Source organism: Heliconius melpomene, chromosome 7, assembly GCF_056956725.1.
Source record: "Heliconius melpomene rosina isolate 202511_hmr_F chromosome 7, ASM5695672v1, whole genome shotgun sequence".
Taxonomy (NCBI): domain Eukaryota; kingdom Metazoa; phylum Arthropoda; class Insecta; order Lepidoptera; family Nymphalidae; genus Heliconius; species Heliconius melpomene.
Window position 1 is genome coordinate 324304 of NC_140395.1, and position 24445 is coordinate 348748.

Consider the following 24445-nt stretch of genomic DNA (forward strand, 5'->3'; position numbering starts at 1 on the left):
CTCATCAATGCAGCTAAAGCTCTTTTAGCAATACGCCTTTTCACATCCATCTCGTATCTTCCATCTCTACTGAACATACTGCCCAAGTATACCACCTCATTCACTTGTTCTAATATCTTACCACTCACACTGACATTGCATGAAGAGAGGACGTCTTCATTTCGTTGAAATACCAGAACTTATGTCTTACTCGAATTCAGGCTTAGACCATTATTTTCACACCTTTCAGAATACCAATGCCTGCAACTTGCATTCTGATGATGCAACGAGCACTGCATCATCTGCGTACAGCAGACAATTCACATTCACCAACTTTCACTCTTATATCACTTTGTTTCACTCCTTGGAGACAGCTATCCAAATACAAATTGAACAACCAAGCTGACATGGCGCAAGCTTGTCTAACAACCGAGTGGATGTCATGCCAGCTCCTACTCGCATGCAGGCTGAGTGATCAAAGACTTGATAGAAAGCACCGCTGAATTCTCAAGTTATATGCAGAGTGGCGGAAGTAAACGCAGCGCCGCGCTAAACTTTGTTACCAGAGAGAGTTGTCCAAGTTGGAATTGAACCCACAACTGTCGCGTTTACAGTTATGCACTTGTATAACTGCGGCACAACGGCCGCTAACTTTAACACCCTAAAAATCTTGGATATATAAAATTTTAATACAATGACATCGAATTAAACGTCGAAAAGGCCTCGTCAGTTCTCCTCAGGTCTGTGACTTAGAGACAGTAACTTTAGTAAGTTACTGCCTAAGTTAAGATAAAAATAAATCTACGTGAGTTCTTGTGAACTGGTGAAATGTTATTCGATTCTCGATGAGTGATGTGAAATTTCACTTCGTGTAATGTCACATCGACACATGTGTTCTCAGATCTATATATGTGAAGTCATATCCACACGTGTGATGTGATCTGTGGGCATTAAATAAAGGTGTGCAGTATGACGCGTCTAGGTGGGGGGGGTGGTGGTTCCCAGACCACTGAACGATGACCGGCTGTTCAAAACTTTTACATATTTTTTATAAAGTACATTTTGCAATAAAGGTATTTATTTATGTTTGCCGATGGTAATTTAAGTGCAAGAAATGGCATCTTTAAATAATATAAATAAAATATAAAGCTACATAACATATTGAAAATAAAAATTTACTAGAGAGTTATAATTCCAATAATTTTATTTATTTTATTATGTTCATTTGATGATTTGATGTATTTTTTATGCACTCCATGACTTTAGCGAATTGGAGCAAGTACATTTTTTTAAAGCTTTTATTTACATATATATATATGATAAAAAGGAAACAAATAAAACAAAAAATACCCACAACAACTCATATATTATCCGTGGCCGTATTCCGTGGCGTGCAGGTCGCGAGGCCGGCGCGCGACAGCGGCGTCAGTCTCCGCGCCGCGCGCCACGCGTGCTCTACTCGGAGAGATTCACGGGAGTCACTGGTGGCAAAAAATAAAGAACAATATAAATGTTAATCATTAAAAATAAACAATCAAATTGTTATATTAATAAATTGAATGTCGAAAGTCGGTGTTATACGATAATATAAAAAATTTACCTACCTCAAAAAAATATTTGAAAAGGGCATCAATATCATAATCTGCTATTAAAATACAATACCAAAAATACATAAAAATAACAACACAAATCCTATCCTACTAAAGCTATAAATGTAAAAGCATGTGAGAGTGGATGTTTGTCCTACTTTCATGCAAAAACTCAAGAACGGGTCTATGAAGAATATGACAAGCTACAATTTATGGAAGTATTTAGTATAAAATAAAAATATTTACCCAATCCATATATTAGGTAGCTGTGGGTCTTGAGAAGCTGATAGTTGGTCTGCTAGTGTAGAACGGAGAAGATCTTCTGCAAAGTTCTTCATAGCTGCTAGTAATACTGCATGGACCGCACTGGTATGGAGAAAATCATTTTTTTTTATATTCACATTCAGGTGGTTGTGGGATTATAATTAAATTAGGGGTAATTCAGACAATTATAGTGTGTTATTTAGGCCGTTATGGCGCAGTGGCACCGCGTTTGATTGTAAGCGCGATGGCCGTGGGTTCATTCCTAATCAAGAGAATAAACTAATTTCATCTAGACACAATGTCTCGAAAATTAAGCGGTGCGTGGGGAGTAGAGTGTTTTATCAAGATGTTGTTTCTGTCTCGCTTGCTATGTGCGTGTGTGTGCGGGATATAACGTGAAGCTGAAAAGAAATTAATTTAATTTAATTAATAAACTTGATTTAAGTGTGCAAATAATATTTCAAAAAATAACTAAACAGATAAAATTTTAAATAGGTTTTGTGGCACATTATTACTCTAACATATATAAATAATAAACATACAGAAAGTTATTGAAAATATCAATAGTTTTTAAGGCTTCATGGTTTTCCCGCATTTATCACAAGATTTTTTGTCAGCTTCACGCATTTTCTCCATTTCTCACTCACTACTCAATTTTTAAGACGTTCCGTGTTGAGTCGCGAAACTTAACGACGTGTTTTGTCAACCAGAGCACAGGGGAAATGTCCGTGGGAATCGAAGCATTTAAAGTCACAGCTGTCCCACTACACCACAATAGTCATATTCATTCATTATTCAACAAAATAATTATATTTTACAATAAATACAGCGAACACAAACAAAAGAGTCACCTATAACTACAACCCTCTCCAACATCCTCATTCCGTAACTCAACACCGATTTCAGCACATTTTGCTTCAATATAAAAAAACTTCAACTTATCATCATTTGCGACAGGCAAAACTTTTAGATTCACATCGCTTGTATCACTTGTCACTATCACTTGTTTATCACCTATCACATCTAGCTCTTCATCATCACTTATATTAAGAGTTTCATTACTTTTGACATAACAATCACTTTTGAACAATGATAAACTGGTGATGTCCTTTGAATTTGGATACATTCTCCTTATATTAGATTCTGTTCTTCTAGAATTTTCCAGGTCATTCCATGATGACCATTCATTGTCTTCTTCAGGTTTTGGAGCAGTTTCTATCCTCACAGGATGGAAGCCATGAAGCCTGGCAAATATGAGTATTTGCTTTGTTCTCCATATTTTGATGGGGTCTGTTTTGAATTGGTCAGTTAGGATTTTGTTTATTAGTTTTGCTCGAGACCACTGGAAAGATACAAAAAATGCATATTCAAATTTTGTGTTATAATTGTCACATATTTTTTTGTATATTTTAATTAACCTCTTAAGTTGTTATGACGCAGTAAGACGTCTGGTGATAAACGCCAAGGGTTCAATTCCCACTTAGAGAAAAGAATTATTTTATTTTACAAAAGCAAGTGCTGCATTGAGTTCCGCCAGTCGACACACAAATTCCCACAACGTGGGTAACAGGGTCTACCCTACTACATGGGAGATACAGAATGAAGCTAAAAAAATTACCTCCATATTCCTCCGCTTAGTGAAATCCAATCTCCAATATCCGGCCTCACTGTTCACAATAAAAGGTACAGCTTTATCACTGACACTATCATTATCACTGATCAACGGCAACTTCTTCAACAAATAGTTCACTATCATACGAACACTAGAGAACTTAGTCACTATTTTTTTTAAATTGTCCACATAACTTTCTTTTATCTGCACAGGGTTAAACCAACTGATGTTACTTTTTATGTAGCAATGATCATTTTCTATATGACTCAGCTCTCTTCTTTCCGCTTTCAATTGTTGTTTGACTTCAGGCTTTAGAAGCGATATTTTTTTATTTTTGACGCCATTTTTATTTTGTGAATTTATGACTATCTCTCGTACTTTACTCACATCAAATTTTTGATCCATTTCTAAGTAATAAATCTTTCTTGTGGTCGGATCCATGTATTTCATAATTCTTTTCTTATTTGCTATGTCATTATTATCTTTGACTTCAGCTTCAGTTTCAGCTTTTGTTTCAGCTTCAGTTTCAACTTCAGTTTCATTAGCTTCAGGTTCACTTTTAGTATTTTTAACTAGCATTTCTTCTACGTTCACTTCTGGTGTATCTTTTGAGAAGAAATCAAGCCAACTATCATTTTCTTCTTTCACTTTAGTTATTTCTTGTGGTTCTATTTTAGGGGTAACAGGTTCGATTTCGTTTTTGGGTTGCTCTATAGGTTTTTCTAAGTGGGTTTCTTCTTCCTGTTTGAATTCACATTCTAGCATTTCTGGTGTACTGTATAACCATACGTCTGCTACTGTTTCAGCGCCTGAAAATTATGTATTTTATTTAATAACTGTAACAGTAACTTAGCCACCGTAAACTTCAAATGGAAATAACAAGAGTTGCATATGACATATGACACAATCTAAATGGGGGAGGTACACAGGAAGCGTCAGCGCTCCTTTTACTGGAACTTACCCCACAGGGTAAAATATTTTAAACCCATACCTAAAGAAATTAATCAAGATACCTACGATAAGTTTAGACGTAGGATTTTATTTATTTCACGTGTTTTTTTTATTTGTGTGAGGCAGTTATGCATAGATACCAATAACGTAAACACATACTACTACAAAAATACTACTAAAGGTTTAACTTTGAACTTTGTCGCCAATACCTACGACTCGATTTCGTGAATGAGGCGTGTGCGGCGGTGTCCCTGCGGATAGGTTTATGTGTGCGTGCGTCGGCCTTAACAAACGGCGTTTTATTTTACAACGTTTTTAAATTTTATTATTTATTTCATTTGAAAAATCACTTTTTCATTTTTGGGAAAAATATATATATTTTTTAATTAGGCTTTTATAGAGTAGTTAAAACTGTGGTTTCATTTAAAGTGGTGCTGTCAACATAAAATCAATCATAAAAGTTAAAAATAATATTGACCATGACTGATAAAACTCAATTCTTCAGTAAACAATAGTGAAATTAATCACACAATAAGATTAACCAAAAAATAAGAAAAAACTAACCGGGCAATCGAAATCTTTAAAAAAATACCAGTACTAGGTCACATTTCTAACTAGGTAACTGTGAGGTCTTTGTGTGGCAGTAAGACAGAGTCTGCCTGTAAGCATTTAAAAGCATTTAAATCTACTCAGAGAAATTAATCATTTTCACTTCCTCGCTCTGGCAAACAAAGCGAAAACAAATCCAACACTCTTATATTTTATCATTAGGTTCTCTCTGCTTACTCTCCATATAGGGATATAGAGAGGGACATAGGGATAGAGCTAAGTATGTAATATAAGTATAGTTCTATGTTACGCTAACATATACAGGGTGTCCCAGGAGCCAACGATAAAACGAAACCAGGTGATAGACCAAGTCGTGACAGTTATGAGAAAAATATAAAAAAAATTCTTTGTCATGTATTTTTCATATTATATTGATTTTAAAAAATATCGCAAAAACCGACACCCTGTGATGGTTTTTCACGTCCCTGGACTACAAATATTACTCTTTCTTCATTTTTTTTTCTGTAATGTAATCATGAGTAACCCTTCTGTGAATTACAGTTTAAGATTTAAACATACCTGCATCAGTTTTCAATAAAATGTGGTGTTTTTGCCAAACATTAAATTCAAAATATTTACTACACCCAACTTTAACCGACTGTACTATAAAAAAAATGTACTACACTGTTTTTGCAAGTAACGTTAAAAGTCGGCGCATTTAATCTGGATTCCGAAATGGTACGACACTTGCTGGATTACTTCTTTGTTGAAGAGAGAAAAATCGAAATACACGATAATCGGGATGACGTTCAGCTTTTTGGTATCTTTTCCGATACATTCTAGCTGCAGCATTTGCGTTACATAACCATTCTCCATGAATGAAATGCATATTGGCAACGTGTCAAAGACCGAGTATATGGCCTGCGAGAGCCCGGACTCGAGCACTGTTCTTATAAGTCCTGGGCCAGCCCCTAAATCGGATAAGCGTTGCCTGGGCTAAGTGTTTAGTTTAGGGAGGTGACTGGTGTGGTCTGTGATCGCAGGATACCGTCCAAACTCTTATCCGTCTTATAGAGATCGTGATCGATGCCTTCAGACTCGTGCATGACGGATCCAAGGTACCTGAACTTTTCCAACTTAGGGGATGGGGACCCAGGACTTATAAGGACAGTGCTCGAGTCCGGGGTCTCGCAGGCGATATACTCGGTCTTTGACACATTGCCAATATGCATTTCATTCATGGAGAATGGTTATGTAACGCAAATGCTGCAGCTAGAATGTATCGGAAAAGATACCAAAAAGCTGAACGTCATCCCGATTATCGTGTATTTCGATTTTTCTCTCTTCAACAAAGAAGTAATCCAGCAAGTGTCGTACCATTTCGGAATCCAGATTAAATGCGCCAACTTTTAACGTTACTTGCAAAAACAGTGTAGTACATTTTTTTTATAGTACAGTCGGTTAAAGTTGGGTGTAGTAAATATTTTGAATTTAATGTTTGGCAAAAACACCACATTTTATTGAAAACTGATGCAGGTATGTTTAAATCTTAAACTGTAATTCACAGAAGGGTTACTCATGATTACATTACAGAAAAAAAAATGAAGTAAGAGTAATATTTGTAGTCCAGGGACGTGAAAAACCATCACAGGGTGTCGGTTTTTGCGATATTTTTTAAAATCAATATAATATGAAAAATACATGACAAAGAATTTTTTTTATATTTTTCTCATAACTGTCACGACTTGGTCTATCACCTGGTTTCGTTTTATCGTTGGCTCCTGGGACACCCTGTATATGTCACTATAATTTAGTGTTTAATGTAAGCATCAGTATTGGCCAGTTTTGCTAAATGTTAATGGCGATTATTTTCTAAATTAATATTTAATTACAATAAAGTAGTTCATATCCAGTATTATATAAAAAGGATAGTCTCACCCAGCGTCTGTAGCCCAGTATAATGTCTATCCAGTTTGATAGTATGCGTCAATACGGCGGGTCGGTTCACATCCGGTCGGTGGAAGTGCAGGGTCACGCGCGCGGGGAATTCCCCCCACCCACGACGGGATACAACGAAGGGGGGTTTACTGAAAAAACAATTATATGATATACTGACTGTTCCCTACCACTCATCTGCTCATAGCTACTACGGCTGATTGCACGATATGTTTAGGAACAAAAAAATTATATACTCGAAAATGATAAAGTGAAAAAATATATATAAATTTTTACCGAGCTAAGACTATGAAAATAAAATCTTTTGTTCTATTATAACAAGACATTCCTATGTTAGGACCTATTACTCCCACACCATGACTCTTTCTTTCCACATCATTGGACACAATTTTACCAATTTTTTTCTATTATGACATGACACGACCCTCCCACGCTATGTTGTATACCTCCCAAATCTGACACATTTTAACCATGTCACTTAACACATTTACACTATTTTTTGTTTCACTCACTCTGTATAAACAACTTGATGGTACGCAAATTACCTATGCTGGGCGTAACCGCTTGAATCAGTTGTGAGGAGACCCCCATAGAGGTAAGTGTGGGGTTCGCCCATAGAAGAGACTTTCATGAGTACTACACTGATGATCTTGATTTATTTCAGTAATAAAAATTAATCAACATGGGTTAACTAAACTAAGCTACGACCATAAAATGGAACTACTTTGTTCTATTATGACATGACCTGACACTCCCACGACACATTCGGGCCCCCACCGAATGACATATTTTCCTCATTTTTGTTTCAGCGTGAGCGAGTGACCTACACTGTGACACGTGAACTGGCCGCAACACTCTTGAGGCAGAGACGGACGTTGAGAGGAGCCACTCATGAGCATTATGATCTTGACTACGTTAATTTAATTAAATAGTAAAAAACAAACATCATCAATGATTACTTAAACTAAGCTTTTATGTTCAATTCTCACAGTATGACATAATGGTACCGTCATGACACAAAACTCTCACTTTATGACCCAATTTTCTTCACTTTGATTGCACTCACTCTATATAAACAGCGTGATGTGGCGCATAAGACCTATGCAGTGCGACGTGGACTGCACGCAACACTCTGGAGGCGTCCCGAGGAGGTGGAGCACGCACGTAGAGGAGCCATTTATGAGTGCTACGATCTTGACGAGATGCTGGCGGTGCATATTTTGATGTGTTTCCTGGAATTAAATATATTTTTCGTAGCTTCTCGCATATGGCCACAGTTATATGCGGGATAAGCGGAGGGAAATTATTGTCAAGACATTTAGGGATGCTCTTACACAGTAAAAGAAATAGTTTAAATATAATTGGTTATGGTATATATAAATGGTTTAGTTTCATTGAAAAAAAACCATTTGAGAGATAAGCAACATTATGAAAGATAATGAGGCCGTTGTGGTGCACAAGTGTGAAATTAAGAAAAATGTACTTTTCTTTAACTATTTCATTTTTAGTTTGTTTACCTATAATAATTCTATATCTATGTTTCTTTTTATTCCTTGTTATTTCATCCAATGTGACTACATTATTCACTTTTGGCTCTATTTGTCGAGGTATCTTCTTAGGTTTGCTTGAACTTGGCTCTTCTTCCTGTTTTATTTTCTCTTCTGTGATGGGACGTAGAGAAGTTGTTGCGTCTGCTGATATAGTATAGTTTTTGCTTTGGAGCATCGCCTGGAATTTGTTTATATAAAAAATATATATCACATTAGTAAAATTCTGATGGAATGTATGTTTCACCTATACGCAAAAACTACTAAACAGCTTTAGATCAAACTTTAGTAACATAGCTCATATATCAGAATAACACAGGCTCCAATTTATGTAACGGCTTTTTATAATTTGCGAATAAGTGCGAGTGAAGCCACGTTTGGATCACTAGCTATGTTCAATAACAAAAAAATATAGATAAAGTACCTTCATTTTTTTACTTGCAAATGGCGGAAACTGGCAACCTAGTGTTAATACACCATGAATAAGTCACCATGTACACTGAATTCTCGAGGCATTCGAGTTAAGGGGCAGAACCAGCCAAGTTACCAAAGCAAGAAAATGAAAATATAAATTTATATACATTTTAACAGTAATAATATGTATTTTTTATGCTTTCAAAGAGTGTGTGTTACATTAAAAATGAACTTACACTATAATCTTTCCTGGCTTTATTCCTAGGTTCTCTAGATTTGAATATTTCGTCTATGTCTACACTCTTCTTGCCTAAAAGTTTTCGAACAGACGGATGTAAACGCCGCTGGCTGTCCCGTAGTATTGAAGATACCTGGAAAAATATATATACCTAATTAAACATTACAGAAAAATTGGCGAGAGAGAGAAGATATTGTTAAGGAAACATGAACAAACAACTAACAATGGAAAATTAATGAACCTATCTGGAGGAGAAGAAGGATCCATCTCCGTATTCGTATCCGTGACTTTTTTGGCGGGTCTTTTATAGATCTCTTACTATATTAAAAAATTAAAAATCAGCTTCCACTGTATGGCGCAGTAGGGTAGGCGGAGGGAACCTAGTGTTAAATTACTCCGTTCCCCACTTTCCGCCGAATTTTGACAACGAAAAAACAACGCCGCCATTTGCTTGAAACCAGAGAGAATAAATATTTCATTTCCTCAAGTGGAGATTGAACCCACAACCAACTTAATAGCCAGTAAATCTAGCCTTGTGTACAACATATCAACTTCTACATACTCCCCACCGAGGGTCCTCATAATTATTATGTGCCCATCCTTCAGTATCATTGAGGTCCACTGTTGGACATAAGCCTAATTGACGGAGGATCTAAACTCCGATTGGTCCTGCACTGCATGCATACAGTGGCAGCCCACAACTACTAAGATCATCGGCCCACTTTGGTGAGGGCCTGCGCACTGAGCGTTGTCAGATTTGGGGCTGCCACTCAAGAACCTTTCCGCATGTCTTGATACTAGGTTATTTTGGCCAACCCTGCTATGTGACAAACAAGAAGCAATATATAATATTCTTACCTCAGCTCTGGCCCTAGGTTCAGTCTGTGCAGCAACATCATCTTCAATTTGACTATTTGTTAACTGTAACTTTTGATCCTTATAATAATTATTGACTAGTGCATATCTCAATTGGTGTAAAAATCTACGGGCTGATGTCATTCTGTAATAGATTATTGTTTTTGTGTTAACAATGTAAGAGATTTGAACAATGTTTTTAATTGGTTTTTGTTTCTTAATAATTTTTAAGTCTGGCACTTGAGAAGATAAATGAAAATACCACAAATAATAATATATAATTGTATGACTCCTGACACATTATATGTTTGGGACGTAATTCTCAACACAGGTACAGTGTGTTACATTAAAATGATAAATACAATGTTATATAGCCTAATCTTCTTCAATAATTGCTGATATTAAAATGTTCAGCCAAACAAACTCTTTATAATAATAATATTAGAATAGATAGTACAGAAAATTTGATACTCATAAGAATACTATAATTTATTAATATGTTACTATCGTTTTTACTATCTCGAGAAATTATATTTATAGTAAGTGGAGATTTCAGAGGTCACTATTTTTCTTTGTAGTAAAGTTTTCCCAGAACTTACAATTTTTCCATCACGTATGGTGTGAGTCGTGGACTTCACCATAATGGTTATTTACTACATAATATAATAAACATGATAAAATAGACTAACCTTTGATCTATTAGCGCTACTTCGTTTTCTCTTACACTTAATTCATTTCTTAACTCGCGGTGAATTATCTCTTTGATTTTCTGTATTTTATCATCTTCTGAAACATCTGGTACTTCTTCTTTAACACTAACAGAAGCCTCTGGGTAATCGGGATCATGATATTCCTCCTTATTTTCCATAATAATTGATAAATGACCAGTAAAAAACGTGAAAAATGCTTAGTTACTAAAATGTAAATTCTTGATATTATACTTATAATTATGTCACTAATATTATAAATACGTTGTAATATCACATTTCTGTTTCAACTTTTCCACTTTAAGACTTTGATTTAATGTTAAAATAATTAAAAATAAAGAAAACAGTACATTTATTAACCACTCCGCTGTTTGACAGTAGACAGTTCAATAACCTAGAGAGGGGTGGAATTTTTTTAAAAAAATTCGCGAGTATTGGCAGCAGCCGCGTTTTCACGGTCACGAACAAGGAGTTATTTATTTTTAATGTCATACGCTGTATGATTGTTGTATAATAAATAATTATTTATAAATGATTATATATAAATGACTAGTGGACCCGGACGCGGCTACGCCTGCTTGAACTATAAGAATATTTTCGCGTCGGCCATACTCATACTATGCCGCCCGAAGGCTAGGTCATTTCGGATCAGTGACATCTCCTTAATTATTTATTAGAATGTTATACAGTAAACTATAATTTCAATCTAGATAAAATACTAAAAGTGACTATTATATTTATTTTCATAAGAATGAATATCAAAATGTCGCGGTAACGGTTGCGTAGCGACACGACTGTTCTTATTAACATGCAGAATAAATTGCATGTCAAATTAGAAAGTACTTTAAAATATATTAGTTTATATGTATAATGTAATGTTATATAGCCTATAGCACTTGTGAAGAATGCAGCTTTCATACAAAACAACAACAATGTAAATCGGACCAGTAGATCCAGAGATCTTGGCGTTCAAACAAACAAACTCTTCCGCTTTATTATATTAGTATTAGTATAGATAAGGGGATAGGTCACTAAATCGCGGGAATTTGTATTTCGCAATATTTTATATTCATTCATATCTTTAAATTTTGTCTAACATTGTGATTTACGTAAACTAATGGAATATTATTATTAAACTTTATGAATATCTATATTCTACATTAATATTTTATCATAAGGAAATAGAAAGAAATAAAAATGTACCCGGAAATTATTTTTTTTCCATATTTTTATACTGTATATATAGCCTGTATAGTTTATTTATTTAAATTATTAAGTGTTGCAATGTAAGAATTTTATCTATACAAGGCGGTAATTTTTAAGTAGTTTTGTAAAGAATAATAAATTAATATGAATTTAACGTATTAGTTTTCTATTCTATATTGTTTATACTAAAGTTAAACTCTCTTATTTTTTCGCCTGCTTGGTCGTTAATACAATTATGTATTACTTAAAATTAGATCAAATCAACTTCACACTCTATCTACTACATAGTAGGGTAGGCAGAGAGAACCTGTTAAGGCACTCCGTTCTCCACTTCCCACTTCTGCAGGCATCGCGATAAATAAAAAATAAAACATAATTTTTGATTATTTATATTTTGTTTAATAGCAACAGCATTTTGAGTACAATTCTAAGTTTAAAAAAATCTACATACACATGTATATTTAATCCTATGAATCATATGTTTAACTTTTTAAATCAAGCCAAAATTTTTTTTTATAAATACTTATTCTACAGCCATTTTAACAAGGCCAATACAACTAATAAATCCCAGGAATATTATTAATATTATATCAATGTATTTCATAGACTTTTGTTATTAATTTATGTCGGCATAGTCTCAGTAAAACAAGTTCAAAATGTTATACATATTATACATATGAAATTATTTCTTAGCTTAGGTTAGGCAGAGGAAACCAACGAAAATAAATCATTCACCTGAGTGTGCGAACCGAACTCACAGGCGCCGCGTTTACACTCGAACCACATATTCCAAAAAATAAATAATTATACAAAAATAGTTGAACATTGAAATTTAGATCAAATTTCCCTCGCACTAAATAACAATAGAACATATTGTTACAAAAGATACTGTATATCCATGTAAAACAAATAAAAACCCCATTATAAATTTATTAACTAAAATAATTGATAAAATCATTATATATAAAAAAAATTACATTTGATCAGGCCATTATCACAAAACACCAGTCACTTCACTTCATTGTAATTTATACCAACACAAGAACAAAAACAATGCCTTGACAGTCTTCACCGGAGATCACTGCTCTTCCTCCAAGACTTCTCCAGGATCCTGGAGCTCACCGGGATCCTGAACCTCCACATCGTCCCTGGCCCTGATAGCCTCTAATTCTGTCACTGGATCAGCAGTAGCTTCAGCCAAATTAGTAACTGATTTTGATTTAAAACATTGGAAATCAACATGGCGGCTTTTTGCTTCTTCTTTTTCCCAGGACATGTGGATGAATGGTCTTTGGACGTAATTGTATATTACTTCCGCTCTGCCTCCGGGTCTTTCTCGAACTTTCTCTTTGTATGTTGGATAACCTTCTACACCTAGACGGATTTTCTTAAGGCCTCGCTCTTTCATCACTTGTTTGGCAACGTCTCTGTAATAATGAGATTAATCTTAGATACCTTTAATTTTATATGTGGATATAGTGATCTGTCAGTACTATCTATAACATTTTACTAAAATATAAAAAAAAAAATGTCTAACTATAGTCATATGCCTTCAAAGAATAATACTCACCTATTCTCAATATACTTGAAGAATCTGTACAAGGGCGTGGACAGAACAGTCTGACTGTACTCATCTCCCATCTGAGGAGGATACTCAGCGTCCCACTCCACTGAATCATCATCTAGAAGTACCACCACATGGCACTCTCTGTCCCCGCATTGTGCTGATTCTACCATCAATGGTAAAATAAGACGTTCGAGAAACGATTCAAACTGGCGACGAGCTCCTTCGTTTGAGAGCTCGTGGAGTAGACCTCGGAGATTCTAAAAGGGGAGAAAATTTTATTCATTATTTTTATTATCTTTTTTATTGTGGGAGTAGGATAGAAAGGATCTAGTGGCAAATCAATCAATTTGTACTTTTTTTTTTCAGTTTCGCGCTGTGTCCTTTACAGTCTGCTGTAAAGATGCTCCGTTTTCGCTTTCCGCCCGAACTTATCATTGGGTGCTCAGCGGCGGAACTAAACGCCGCCATTTGTCATACCAAAAACGGGAATAACAATAATCAATATATAGTCAATTCTCGAATGGAGATGAACTCACACACAAGTTTGTGTTCACAATGTTCACAGCGTCGCACTACGTCAACTTACAATCTTATTATACTTTTTTCCTTAATATTTAATATTATTTTAAGCTTTTCACTGTATCCTGCTTATATCAGGGTTTTCAGAGGGGACTTAGTGTTCACTTCCTACATAGCTCGATTTCGAGGTATTGTACGTTGAGTGGCGAAACTAAACGCCGCGTTTTGCCAGGTGTCATTAGATTCTCTATATTATTTTTAAAAAAACTTTAATATTTTTTTAACCACAAGTCTTAGCAAGCATATATTCATAACCTGGACCCACAAATCTTCAAAACACAAACCTACCTGACATCTAACAGTATTAGCATCAAAAGGCACCAGCAAGTAATCACAAGCCTCTCTCAATTCCTGAACTGAGACGGTCGGCGGACACCTGATGGTCCCACCTCGGTAATACTCCAGAATCGCCCTAAAGACTGTGGCCGAAATGCCCTCTGCCACTTCGTATTCACCACGCTCGTTTGGATGGGTGAATTCTATACCTAAATATGAAAGAAAAAAATGAAATTATTATGGACGAATCTAATGGAAATCCATAAGCCGTTTCCACCTTGAGCGTAGGCCGCCATGAGCTACTTAGTAGTATACTGCATACTTGTATTTCCAATAATAAATAGTCTGACGGAAAAGGACCAAGCGAGCAGTAGAGTTGAAATGAATTCTAGGGAGTAGAGCAAAGTAATTACAGAATTCTTTGTTTGTTTTTTTTAGCTTCACGATGTATCCTGCATATAGCAGGGTAGGCATGGGGAACTTAATGTCAAGAAAGTTTGTTCCCCAAACATTGATATTGAGTGGCAGAAATCAACGTCGCACTTTCCTTCGTTACCAGAACAGAGAAATGAAAATACTAAATAATAAACTTTACTCGATTGGGAATCAAACCCACAACCTATCTGTGTAATATTGGGCCCCAACTTAATAATGGGTAACTATAAAATATATTTAATTCGGCTTCTATAAATGCTATCCATATTATTTACTATACTTCAATTTGTTACTTTTAAATGAATGCATTCCTCCAAGTGGGCATTGAACCCACAACAATGGTATGTGCAGTCAAACCTGCACTATGCCAGAATAGTCTTTATATATAAACATTAAGTTCTAGAAACATCTGAGTCAATGAACAATATAAACATAACAAATCTCACTACCAGGTATGTATGACACATCATTATTTACTCAATAACTTTCCAACATTTGACTCACAAAGGTTTTATAGGTTTTTATTAAACTTCATGCTCTATCTTGCATATATCAAGTCAGGAAAAGAGAACCTAGTGGGAAGACACTCTGTTACAAAATCTTTTGGTGCATTACTAAATAATTTTTGAAGTGTTGTGTGTCGAGTGATGGAGCTTAGCATTATGCTCTGTATTCTTACCAAACTAACATGTATTTTATAGTAACATGTAATGTGTAATTTGGAATAACTTATAGTGTGCTTAGTAATTTTTTTTTTTGAGAAGGTCAAAAAGTTCAAATGGTTTATAATGTGTATATGGTTTCTCATATTTTTTATTTCTCATGTGTGAATAACACTTTAAAAAGTAATAACATATATGATTGAAGTTATGTATCAGACAATAATTGATTTCATTACACAATTACATGTCTATAAAACAATTTCATGGAATCTATTAATGAGCCAATGAAAATAATAGATAATACAACTATTTATGTCAATAAGTATATGTAAAAGCAAATGTGTCCTATTACTTGCCCTAGACAAATAGCAGAACAACAGTAGATTGGCCATAGGAAGGCCAGAATGGAGAATTGGAAGAAGCCTTTGCCACCTGGCAAACAGACTCACAAAAATGGAGCAAAAAATATGAATAACAAGCAAAAAATGTGAGCAAAGTTTTGATTAAAACTTTTCTCTAATATTAAGTTCAATAAAAGAGGCCATTTTATGATCAATTTAAACCCACACACATGCATACAAAAAAAAGTATTTGAACAAAAAATCATAAATAATAATGTTATTAAAATATCACATAATTATGGTTCTCTCATTGCACTAACAAAATTTATTATTTCGAAACCTACATGTGGATATTGCAGCTCTCTGCGTTATCAAAGCGAGGATTTTAGACAAAAAATCAAAGCTTAGATTATTCAATAGTCTAAAAATCTATAAGTAAAAGTAATCAACACAAAGGCACTCACCTGAACTGAACATGCGTCCTAACATAGTATTAGGATGTGCTGTGAACTGAGCTGGGTCCACTACAAATCTTGTATCATCTACCACCAATGTAATCCTATCTTGGAGCTGATTCCTCAATTTCTTCAAAGGATCCTGGCTAGACGTCGAAGGTATAGGCACAGCTTGGTTTTTGGGCGGCATTGTGGACTGTATACGTCTTATATTCTGACCGTTACGTTTGGATAGTCGTTTGTTTCTTTCCTCCACGTCCCGTTTGTATTCTTCAGTGTCGCTGCTGCTATCTGGGTAGAAATAAGGTCTACGGGTATCTAACATGGCCTCTTGGCCTCTTCCTTGGGTATCTGACATGGAGTACGACGGGCTCCGTCTTGATGATTGCTTTTTTCTAGTTATTTTGAGTTTTAATTGTTAATAATCGTTTAAGTGTTATTTTCGCAATACTGTGATATTCGCAGATGATATTTTGTGGTCGCTCACTCAGTGTTGCTAGTTTTTAAAGTGATACCAGTGATTCTTTAAAAATTGATAGTAAATTGTTTTAAAATGTAATAATAATTGTAATACTGACTGATTAATATATTTTGTTTATTTATTTATTTATGTATTCGGTTTACCACTTTTAACATACCTAATTAAGGTGACATGTACAATCATATTTAAGATAAGCACTGCATGCAAAAAATACGGTAGTATTTTATTTATGTTATGTTACCTAATACAAGAGTGTTAGGTTTAGAATATGTATCGAAATCTTAACACTGCTTTATTAAACTTAATGTTAAAATGGTTGTATTAATACATAATTGGGATAAAAATAAAAAACAAAAAGTAATTAAACATTAATTTTATTTCTATATTTTACAGGCTGTTTTGTGAAACTATTTTTAGGGAGCAATAGCAAAAGATTACTAAAAAAGATATCTCTAATTTTTAAATATATAATATTTTGAATATTTTAATTAACTTCAGAATTTAGATGATAGTCCAGAACAGTACAATTTTTTAATTAAGTATTATTTAAGTATCTACACTTAAGTATAATTAAATAGAAAATATTTAATATCTTAAGCTAAAATAACATTAATTATATTAGTGTACAGAATGAAATGGATTTTCTCTGAATGAAAAGCATTTAAATCTCAATTTGATAATAAATTTACTCAGAAATATGTGTATATTCAGAGTACATACATAGGTAATAAGCTTTTACAGTCTACTACTGTTTTATCTATACCCAAGGATAAAAATATAGAAAAATGAGAAAATCTCTGCTTAAAATTGTAATTTATAAGTAATCAGGAAACACGTATATCCCCACGTCATAGTCCAAGCCACTACCTCTTTCACTTTTAAATCTCAGGTTTACAAAACTTTTGCCAACTCCACCCGCCGTTACGTTTACTGATGCTTTACTGTGAGCATTGTCTAATGCTTGAATACCCTGAAAACCAATTTATTCATTAATTTATTATGTTTCACTTATGTACCTCGATGCATTGAGTGTTGAGTGGCGGAACCCAACGCCACGCTTCGCCTCGTTGTCAGAGTGAGAAAATTATCAAAGAAATCTCATCTTCCCTCTTGAAAAAAAAAATGTGGTGTTAGGTTCCGTCATTGAGTACGCAATGTCTCTAAGAATAAAAAATAACTCACTTGTATAACTTTATTCTGCGGAGAAGAATAGAAGAAACTTTTCACTCTTTTTATAAATGGTATAGGATTATATTTGACCGCCTCATGGTGTACCATCATTACTCTATTCGCCACATTGCCCACAACCATATGTTCCCCGGTCACCATCCAAAAAACGGAGAATACGGAGAAAATAATAAAAATGATACGCATTTTTAATAATAACTTATATAATTATAGACGAGTGCGCGTTATTCTAGGTAATGTTTGACGATGAGAGGTCAGTCGATATCTGAGGGCATTTAGATTTCAATGTGTGTATGATTTTTGGTTTTTTTGGGACAGTCCTGTGTTTTAAATAATGAAATGAAATTTGATGTCTTTTGACATTTTATGTTTGCTCATCTTATCGATGTCGTATTGTTATTTTGGTGAAAGGAAATACTTCTTCGAAAAAATATTAACGTTTGTTACTTAGCGACTTAGTCGCTGATGTTCCTTGGGGAGTTCCAGGAGACACTGAGAAGAAAATATCTTGAAATTCTTATACGGTCATAAGATTATGAAAGTACGTACGTAGACACGTAAATGACACTACGTGTTAAAAGTCTTAATAATTATTGTAAGATTCAAAATGTGTATCGCCTATTTTTTCTATATATAGTAATATTTAATTTTAATAATAAAATAGGAAACGGTCGTGGCAGTCGTTACGCTCGATGACTTAAGCTTACTTAGCTTCACACTATATCCCTAACGGGGTAGTCAGAGAGGACGAGGCGCCAGACGTCCGCCCTCGCCCACTGTCATCAACTTCTTCATACATCTACTCACTCTGGGGGGACCTCGTGATTTTTTTGACCTTCCTCCAGCATCTTTCATAATGTGTTTTCGAAGGTCAACCGAGGTCTTATAGATAGGAAATACTTATAACTTTTTATAATTACTTATAACATAACAAACACGAATACGATGTTCTAAGGTAAAGTAAAGAGCGCAGCGACCCTTATTAAGTGTAAAAGTAAATTTGTAATTTCATTAAATGATGGGCACACTGCAGTAAAGTACAATATATCTGTCCCACCACCACAAATGACTTCATGCTAAATACTTGTCGTATTACGTAGTACGCAGTAATGACGCTAGATATCTATTGCATTAGGTGTATTATAATATATTATGAAGAACATAGAAGGATTTTACTGTGGTCTCTTTGTCACGCCTAAGGCATATCGAAGGGGAGGCGAAGAAAGGCACTCGGTTCTCCGTTAAGTTATTATATTTTAAGTTGCAAGAATATAAAATTGAAATTAATTATTTTTCCCATATACGGAACCGAACGATGATACGTACGAAGACGTTCAAACTGTTACCAGTTTGAAGTAAATGTGTTTGTATTTTCCAATTTCCTATCAGAGAACTTTGTTTTTGTATGTGTGTTGTTGTTTTATTTTACTTCCTAAATTATCAGCAGAATTCGACACTGCGATATGTATTTATACTATTGTAACCAAATGTGATATAACATGCCTTCATTTTCTTAATACACACTATTGGTTAAATAGGTTAAAAATAAAGTTAAAAAAAAGAAAATTTGAACTCAAAAATTATATTTAAAAAAAATCGCGTTCACAATACAATTTCGAATAATTCCAACACAGTGATGCCATTCTTCATTTCCCTACAAATCCTGATTAAGAAAATCGAAATAATCCTTTTCTAATACTTTTAAGGCACTATCAGTTTGAAGTAAATATATTTGTTTTTTCAAGTTATCTATGAGAGAACTTTGTTTCTGTGTGTGCGATGTAATTTTTTTTATTTTAGTTTCCAAATTTTTTATTGTATTAAATTGCGAGGATGACGCATTACGAGCTGAGTCACGGAATTCCTGCAATACAAAAAATAAATAATAATATATAAAAAAACAATAATATTGTTATTTATAATAATATTGTTATTAGAAATCGGAAGCGGTTAGTGTTTTTAAAATAAACACGATAAAAACACATATCTTCTAAATTTTACTATCGTATTCGGACAGAGATTCGGATTCGGAGATTCGGAGTAATTGTAATAAGTGATATGTATCATCCAATAACAACACTACACACTAGCTTCCTTCCGATAGGGGCCATTGCCTACCAGCAACTCTAACAATATTATAAAAAATAAATAAGAAAAAAATACGAAACTGTCTTCAGATCTATTAATTTATCATATAGTGTTTGTGTGTAAATGAAAAAGTTGCGGACTCTATTCCCATTATAAATAATCATAGACATTTAAAAAAGTCCTGAAAATAATATATAAATATTTCAATTTCCGCAGCATTGAATTTCGCCATTTGACTTTGACTTTTTTGGAGTGTTAACTTAACAATTGGATCCCTCTGCTGCGTGAAGCTGAAAATATATTAATTACCGTTTCCGCCATCTTAACTAGATCTAATTGTCGTTTCAAATTATTAATAGTTTCTTCTTGAGAAGCGCATTTTGCTTCAAGACTTATGTTTTTGGTTTTAATTTGTTTTATGTCAGATGTAAGTCTATCTGTTATACTACGTTGTTCCTTGTAGAGGCGCTCTTTCTCCTTAACACATGCAAACAAACATACATCAGATTAAAAAAAATAACCATATCAATGATTTTGTTAAAATCTCTTGGTCAATCAAAAAGTTCACCAGATGGTTATGAGTGACGACTACGACTCTTTAACCGTACTCTATATTACATTCTGTTATTAAAATTTATTATAGTTTATTATATTCATATAGACCACACTATGACTGTGGTTTCAAATTTCATTTAAGAAAAGTCCATCATCATCATCACCAGCAGGAGCCATCTTTTGTTCACTGCTGGACATAGGCCTTCCCCAATTCTCGCCACCACACTTGATCCTCAGCTCAGCTCTTCGGCTCTTTATGTCGTCGGTATGGTAAGAAAAGTTACTACGAGTATATATTATTTAAAAAATATTTATAAACACAACAAATTTTACGAATAAGAGAGACAGGAAAAAAAATATAAAAAATTAAAAAAATAATTTTCATAAAACTAAAGAAAACTACCTCAAACAGTTGGGACCCATTTAATATTAACTGAGCTCCTTTCTGAAGAATGAATTAATTGAAAATTGGGTCCCGATTGTTAATCATACTGGTAAGGATATGGAGTAAAAAATACATACACTTAGTTTATTAGCAACAACTCCATATTTGGCTTTAGCGTCCGCCGTTTCAGCTTTCATACAATTTGCTTTATTTAATAAATTCATTTTTTCACTTTCTAGTTCGGCCACTTGTGCCATGTTGTTATCACATTGTTTTATCTGTAATAGAAATATAATTTAGTATACTTAGTTTTTTTGGTTCCACAGTGTATCCCGCGCATAGCTGGGTAGGCAGTAGAGACACTCAGTTTCCATTAAGAAGCAGTTCTCCACTTTTGGCTGAATTCTGCAGGCATCGTGTATTAAATGGCGGGACTCAACGCGACGCTTTGCCTCGTTATTCGTAATAATAAATATTTTCATTTCTGGTAATGAGGTAATATTTCATTTCCTCGAATGGGAATCGAAACCACAACTTATTGCATTGTTGTTGTGCATGCAACTTTATTTATGATGAATTTATGATCCTCTTTAAGGTTTCACATTTATTTTAAATGATAAATAATTGATAAATAAATGATTCAAAATTTTTCTTATTACTCAGAAATTATAGTAAGTCAATAATTTTTTTTTTCTCGCCATAAATAAGAGCAACAACAACAATTTTTTTTCTTTTCTTAGTTTCACGCTGTGTCTTGCGCGTAGCAAGGTAGGCAGAGGGAACCTGAGAAACCTGTTAAGATTTAGTGTTAATTGAACTTAAGCTACTAATAGGAGGCTAAAGAAAATAATATACCTTTTTCTCAATATTAGACTGCAGTTTGTCTATTTGTTCTTGCATCAATTTCACTTTGGCAGATAGAAACTTACAAACACTTTCTACTGTTATTTTATCTACAAACAAAAAAGCTACATATTAATAAGAAAAAATTAGGATCTGAACTTGCACTATTTAATATTAATGACTATATTTTTTTTAAATACCATGGTTGTCAGTGTGATTCTTACTCATGGGAATTCATTAATAGGGCAGTGTGTGGGGACCAGTGTCTTAAGATTAGTTTCCCTCTGCAGGGTAAATCAATTTTAATCAATAATAAATAAAATTATTACTCATAAACTATATACATAGCAACTACAAATATAAAGTCACCTTTCAACAATGACTGAGGTAACACATTATCCTTGACATTCACCGACACAAATGCATATAAAAACTCTAAATTATCATTATTTTTCTTATTATCAAGTAAAATGCAACAACTGCAATTATGTTTGGGTATTTCTATAAAATTTTCTACATTATTCTTTATTTCTTTTTCTTTTTTTGCAGTTACTTTTACTTTTTCTGGAGTTGAGAGTTTTGTTTCTGGTGTGTGACAATTGTGTTTCAAACTTCGTCTATGTGCTGGGCTTTGCAATAATGGACTTGAAAATTCTGAAAATATATCTTGTTTTTGCTGTAATTAAATCGATTAAATAATTCAATAATTTAGTAAGACAAAATATTATAAGATATATTTTTTTATTATTTATTTTTTTTTCTAATATGATTTTTGTTTAGTAGACAAACACTACACTTAATGTTTTAGTTAAATTAATGAATTAAAGTAAAATGTTGCAGAATAATAAAATATTAGGTTTTGGTGATTAGGCATTATAATGTTATCTGTAAAAGGATTATTTATCAATGTATCACATTTTAACATAATTAACTTTCAAAATAATATTTTAAATTATAAGAAACATACCATGACATTTTCAATTTCCTTCATTAAACTTTCAGTTTTCTTCTCCAACTGCTTATTTAGTTTTTTAAACTCATTTTCACGCGCTAAAAGGTCAGCTGCATCCATTTTGAAATATATATGTATATGAATTTGAAATAGATATGTTATGTAATATATATTAAAATATATTAAAATGACTTTTAAATCAACTTGATTTGATCATAAACGCCATGTCTAGTATATGTTCCTTGCGCCATGTTCTATTATTGATGGTTGCTATGACAACGTAAATGAAACAGTCAATACAGAAACCGTAATCATTATGGTACAACAAAAATTTACGTACTTTTATTTGTAATACTTTTAATAAGTAGAGTAAAAATTCAAAACAATATTTAAAATGGAGATAAATAAATTTAATTTTAATTAATAGTTCATTTATTTGTTTCAATTTTGTTAAAGGAGCTTGTTGTTGATGTAGGAGTGACGCCATCTTGTTTTGATTTAAGTAAATAAAGACCCTTCAAAAACAGCTGTTCCATAAGACGTAGAATGTTGACATTTCATTTAAGTGCCATATGATTCAGATTAGTCAAAACTGAGATTATTTATTAAAAAACAAATCGAAAAGACATTAAAAATCATCTATGAGCTTTAAATCTTGTATAAATTATGCAAAGAACTAATGAATAATTGAGTAATTCCGTGTTTTTTCGTTCTGCGCGAGCGAGTCAGATATATGCGAGAGTGAGATAACTGTGACGTGTAAATCGATTAACCAATCAGAGACAAGCAAAGCCAGCTGACATTTTTTTTAGTTCTTGACTTAAACCTGTGTTGGACGGTCGCCCGACGAAAACAAAATTTCTGTTTTAAATAATTCATCTTGAACAATATAAAATAAACAGTTAAGTGCAATAATGTATTTAAAGAGGAAACGGCACGAGTATCGCAGTGTTATATTATAGCCCAGGTGATATTTTGTGGAGTGAGACGTATAGCTTGCTTAAGGTAATCCCTTTGTTTTAAATCTAACATATGGTTTAGTTTTTACTTCATTTATTATTATAATTAGAAGTTTGATGCAACTAAATAACTAAAACGCTTATCTTTTAGAAAGTTATCTAATATAATACTATTAAATTAAGAAGCAACAACGTATCATTGATGTTATACGTAAACGAAAGCTGTTTTACTCATCCGGGTTTCATAATTGCTTGTTTATTACGAGGAAATAGTGTGTTTCACCCGAAATGTTGCAATTTACTAATTAATTACGGAAAATTACTTAAAGTCTAGATTTTTCTAGCTTGTTTTTTTTATTAAAATCAGCTGTTCAAAGGTTTATGAACTCAGGTACATGGTACAATCCCTTTTTTGTTTGTTATAACGGGTCTGTCGGGTATAGAAACGTACATATGCATACTCTTTTCAGGAAAACCAAACGATTTTCAACTTTAGAACTAATAAAATAAGTTCCAATAGCTCAGTGTTCAATAAGTGTAAGAAAAAAGGGATGGCAGTTCATTTTATCGATGTTTTCAGTTTAAATATATATTTTTAACAACAATAATATAAAATATGACGGTACATCTAAAATTATGAAAATTTTAACTATTGATGATAAAAGTATAACGGCCTTGTGGAATTGGAAGGTATCTGATGAAATGGTTGCGAGTTCAAAGGCACAAAAGAAAAAGGTTATTTAATAAAAAACGTTGTTCTATTTTTACTTAAGTGAATAACATGTTTTATCATTAATAAAAGCTTCACTTCA

General features: G+C 33.4%; 5 protein-coding genes across 6 annotated transcripts in view; 1 reads left to right on the forward strand and 4 right to left on the reverse strand.

The window, feature by feature from the left end:
* Positions 1 to 1326: 1326 nt before the first annotated feature.
* On the reverse strand, positions 1327 to 11011 carry D12 (YEATS domain containing 2 homolog D12). The gene is made up of 10 exons (XM_085187744.1): positions 10644 to 11011; positions 9958 to 10099; positions 9098 to 9232; positions 8418 to 8628; positions 7967 to 8132; positions 6883 to 7031; positions 3451 to 4253; positions 2684 to 3174; positions 1815 to 1934; positions 1327 to 1460 (listed from the first exon to the last, which is right to left on the reverse strand). Exons 1-10 carry the CDS (start codon positions 10820 to 10822, stop codon positions 1340 to 1342), a joined length of 2517 nt encoding a protein of 838 aa, XP_085043870.1. The 5' UTR covers positions 10823 to 11011; the 3' UTR covers positions 1327 to 1339.
* Positions 11012 to 12243: 1232 nt separating this feature from the next.
* On the reverse strand, positions 12244 to 16694 carry mri (BTB/POZ domain-containing protein mrityu). The gene is made up of 4 exons (XM_085188886.1): positions 16192 to 16694; positions 14302 to 14498; positions 13438 to 13691; positions 12244 to 13294 (listed from the first exon to the last, which is right to left on the reverse strand). Exons 1-4 carry the CDS (start codon positions 16538 to 16540, stop codon positions 12946 to 12948), a joined length of 1149 nt encoding a protein of 382 aa, XP_085045012.1. The 5' UTR covers positions 16541 to 16694; the 3' UTR covers positions 12244 to 12945.
* A 327-nt stretch (positions 16695 to 17021) lies between these two features.
* Positions 17022 to 18122, reverse strand: LOC146537118 (uncharacterized). The gene is made up of 2 exons (XM_085188889.1): positions 17846 to 18122; positions 17022 to 17633 (listed from the first exon to the last, which is right to left on the reverse strand). Exons 1-2 carry the CDS (start codon positions 18035 to 18037, stop codon positions 17478 to 17480), a joined length of 348 nt encoding a protein of 115 aa, XP_085045015.1. The 5' UTR covers positions 18038 to 18122; the 3' UTR covers positions 17022 to 17477.
* Positions 18123 to 19417: 1295 nt separating this feature from the next.
* Positions 19418 to 22944, reverse strand: LOC146537119 (uncharacterized). 2 transcript variants are annotated; one of them, XM_085188887.1, is made up of 6 exons: positions 22690 to 22944; positions 22092 to 22398; positions 21735 to 21832; positions 21017 to 21157; positions 20249 to 20416; positions 19418 to 19715 (listed from the first exon to the last, which is right to left on the reverse strand). In XM_085188887.1, the coding sequence occupies exons 1-6, from the start codon at positions 22792 to 22794 to the stop codon at positions 19506 to 19508; spliced, it is 1029 nt and encodes a 342-aa protein (XP_085045013.1). In that variant the 5' UTR covers positions 22795 to 22944; the 3' UTR covers positions 19418 to 19505. The 2 variants fall into 2 exon arrangements, with proteins under 2 accessions (XP_085045013.1, XP_085045014.1); XM_085188888.1 differs by lacking the exon at positions 20249 to 20416.
* Positions 22945 to 23465: 521 nt separating this feature from the next.
* Positions 23466 to 24445, forward strand: part of atos (atos homolog atossa) — a 36555-nt gene continuing 35575 nt past the window's right edge. Inside the window, exon 1 of the mRNA XM_085188885.1 lies at positions 23466 to 23679. The gene's annotated coding sequence lies outside the window, so the exon portion shown is untranslated. The remainder of the gene's footprint in view (positions 23680 to 24445) is intronic.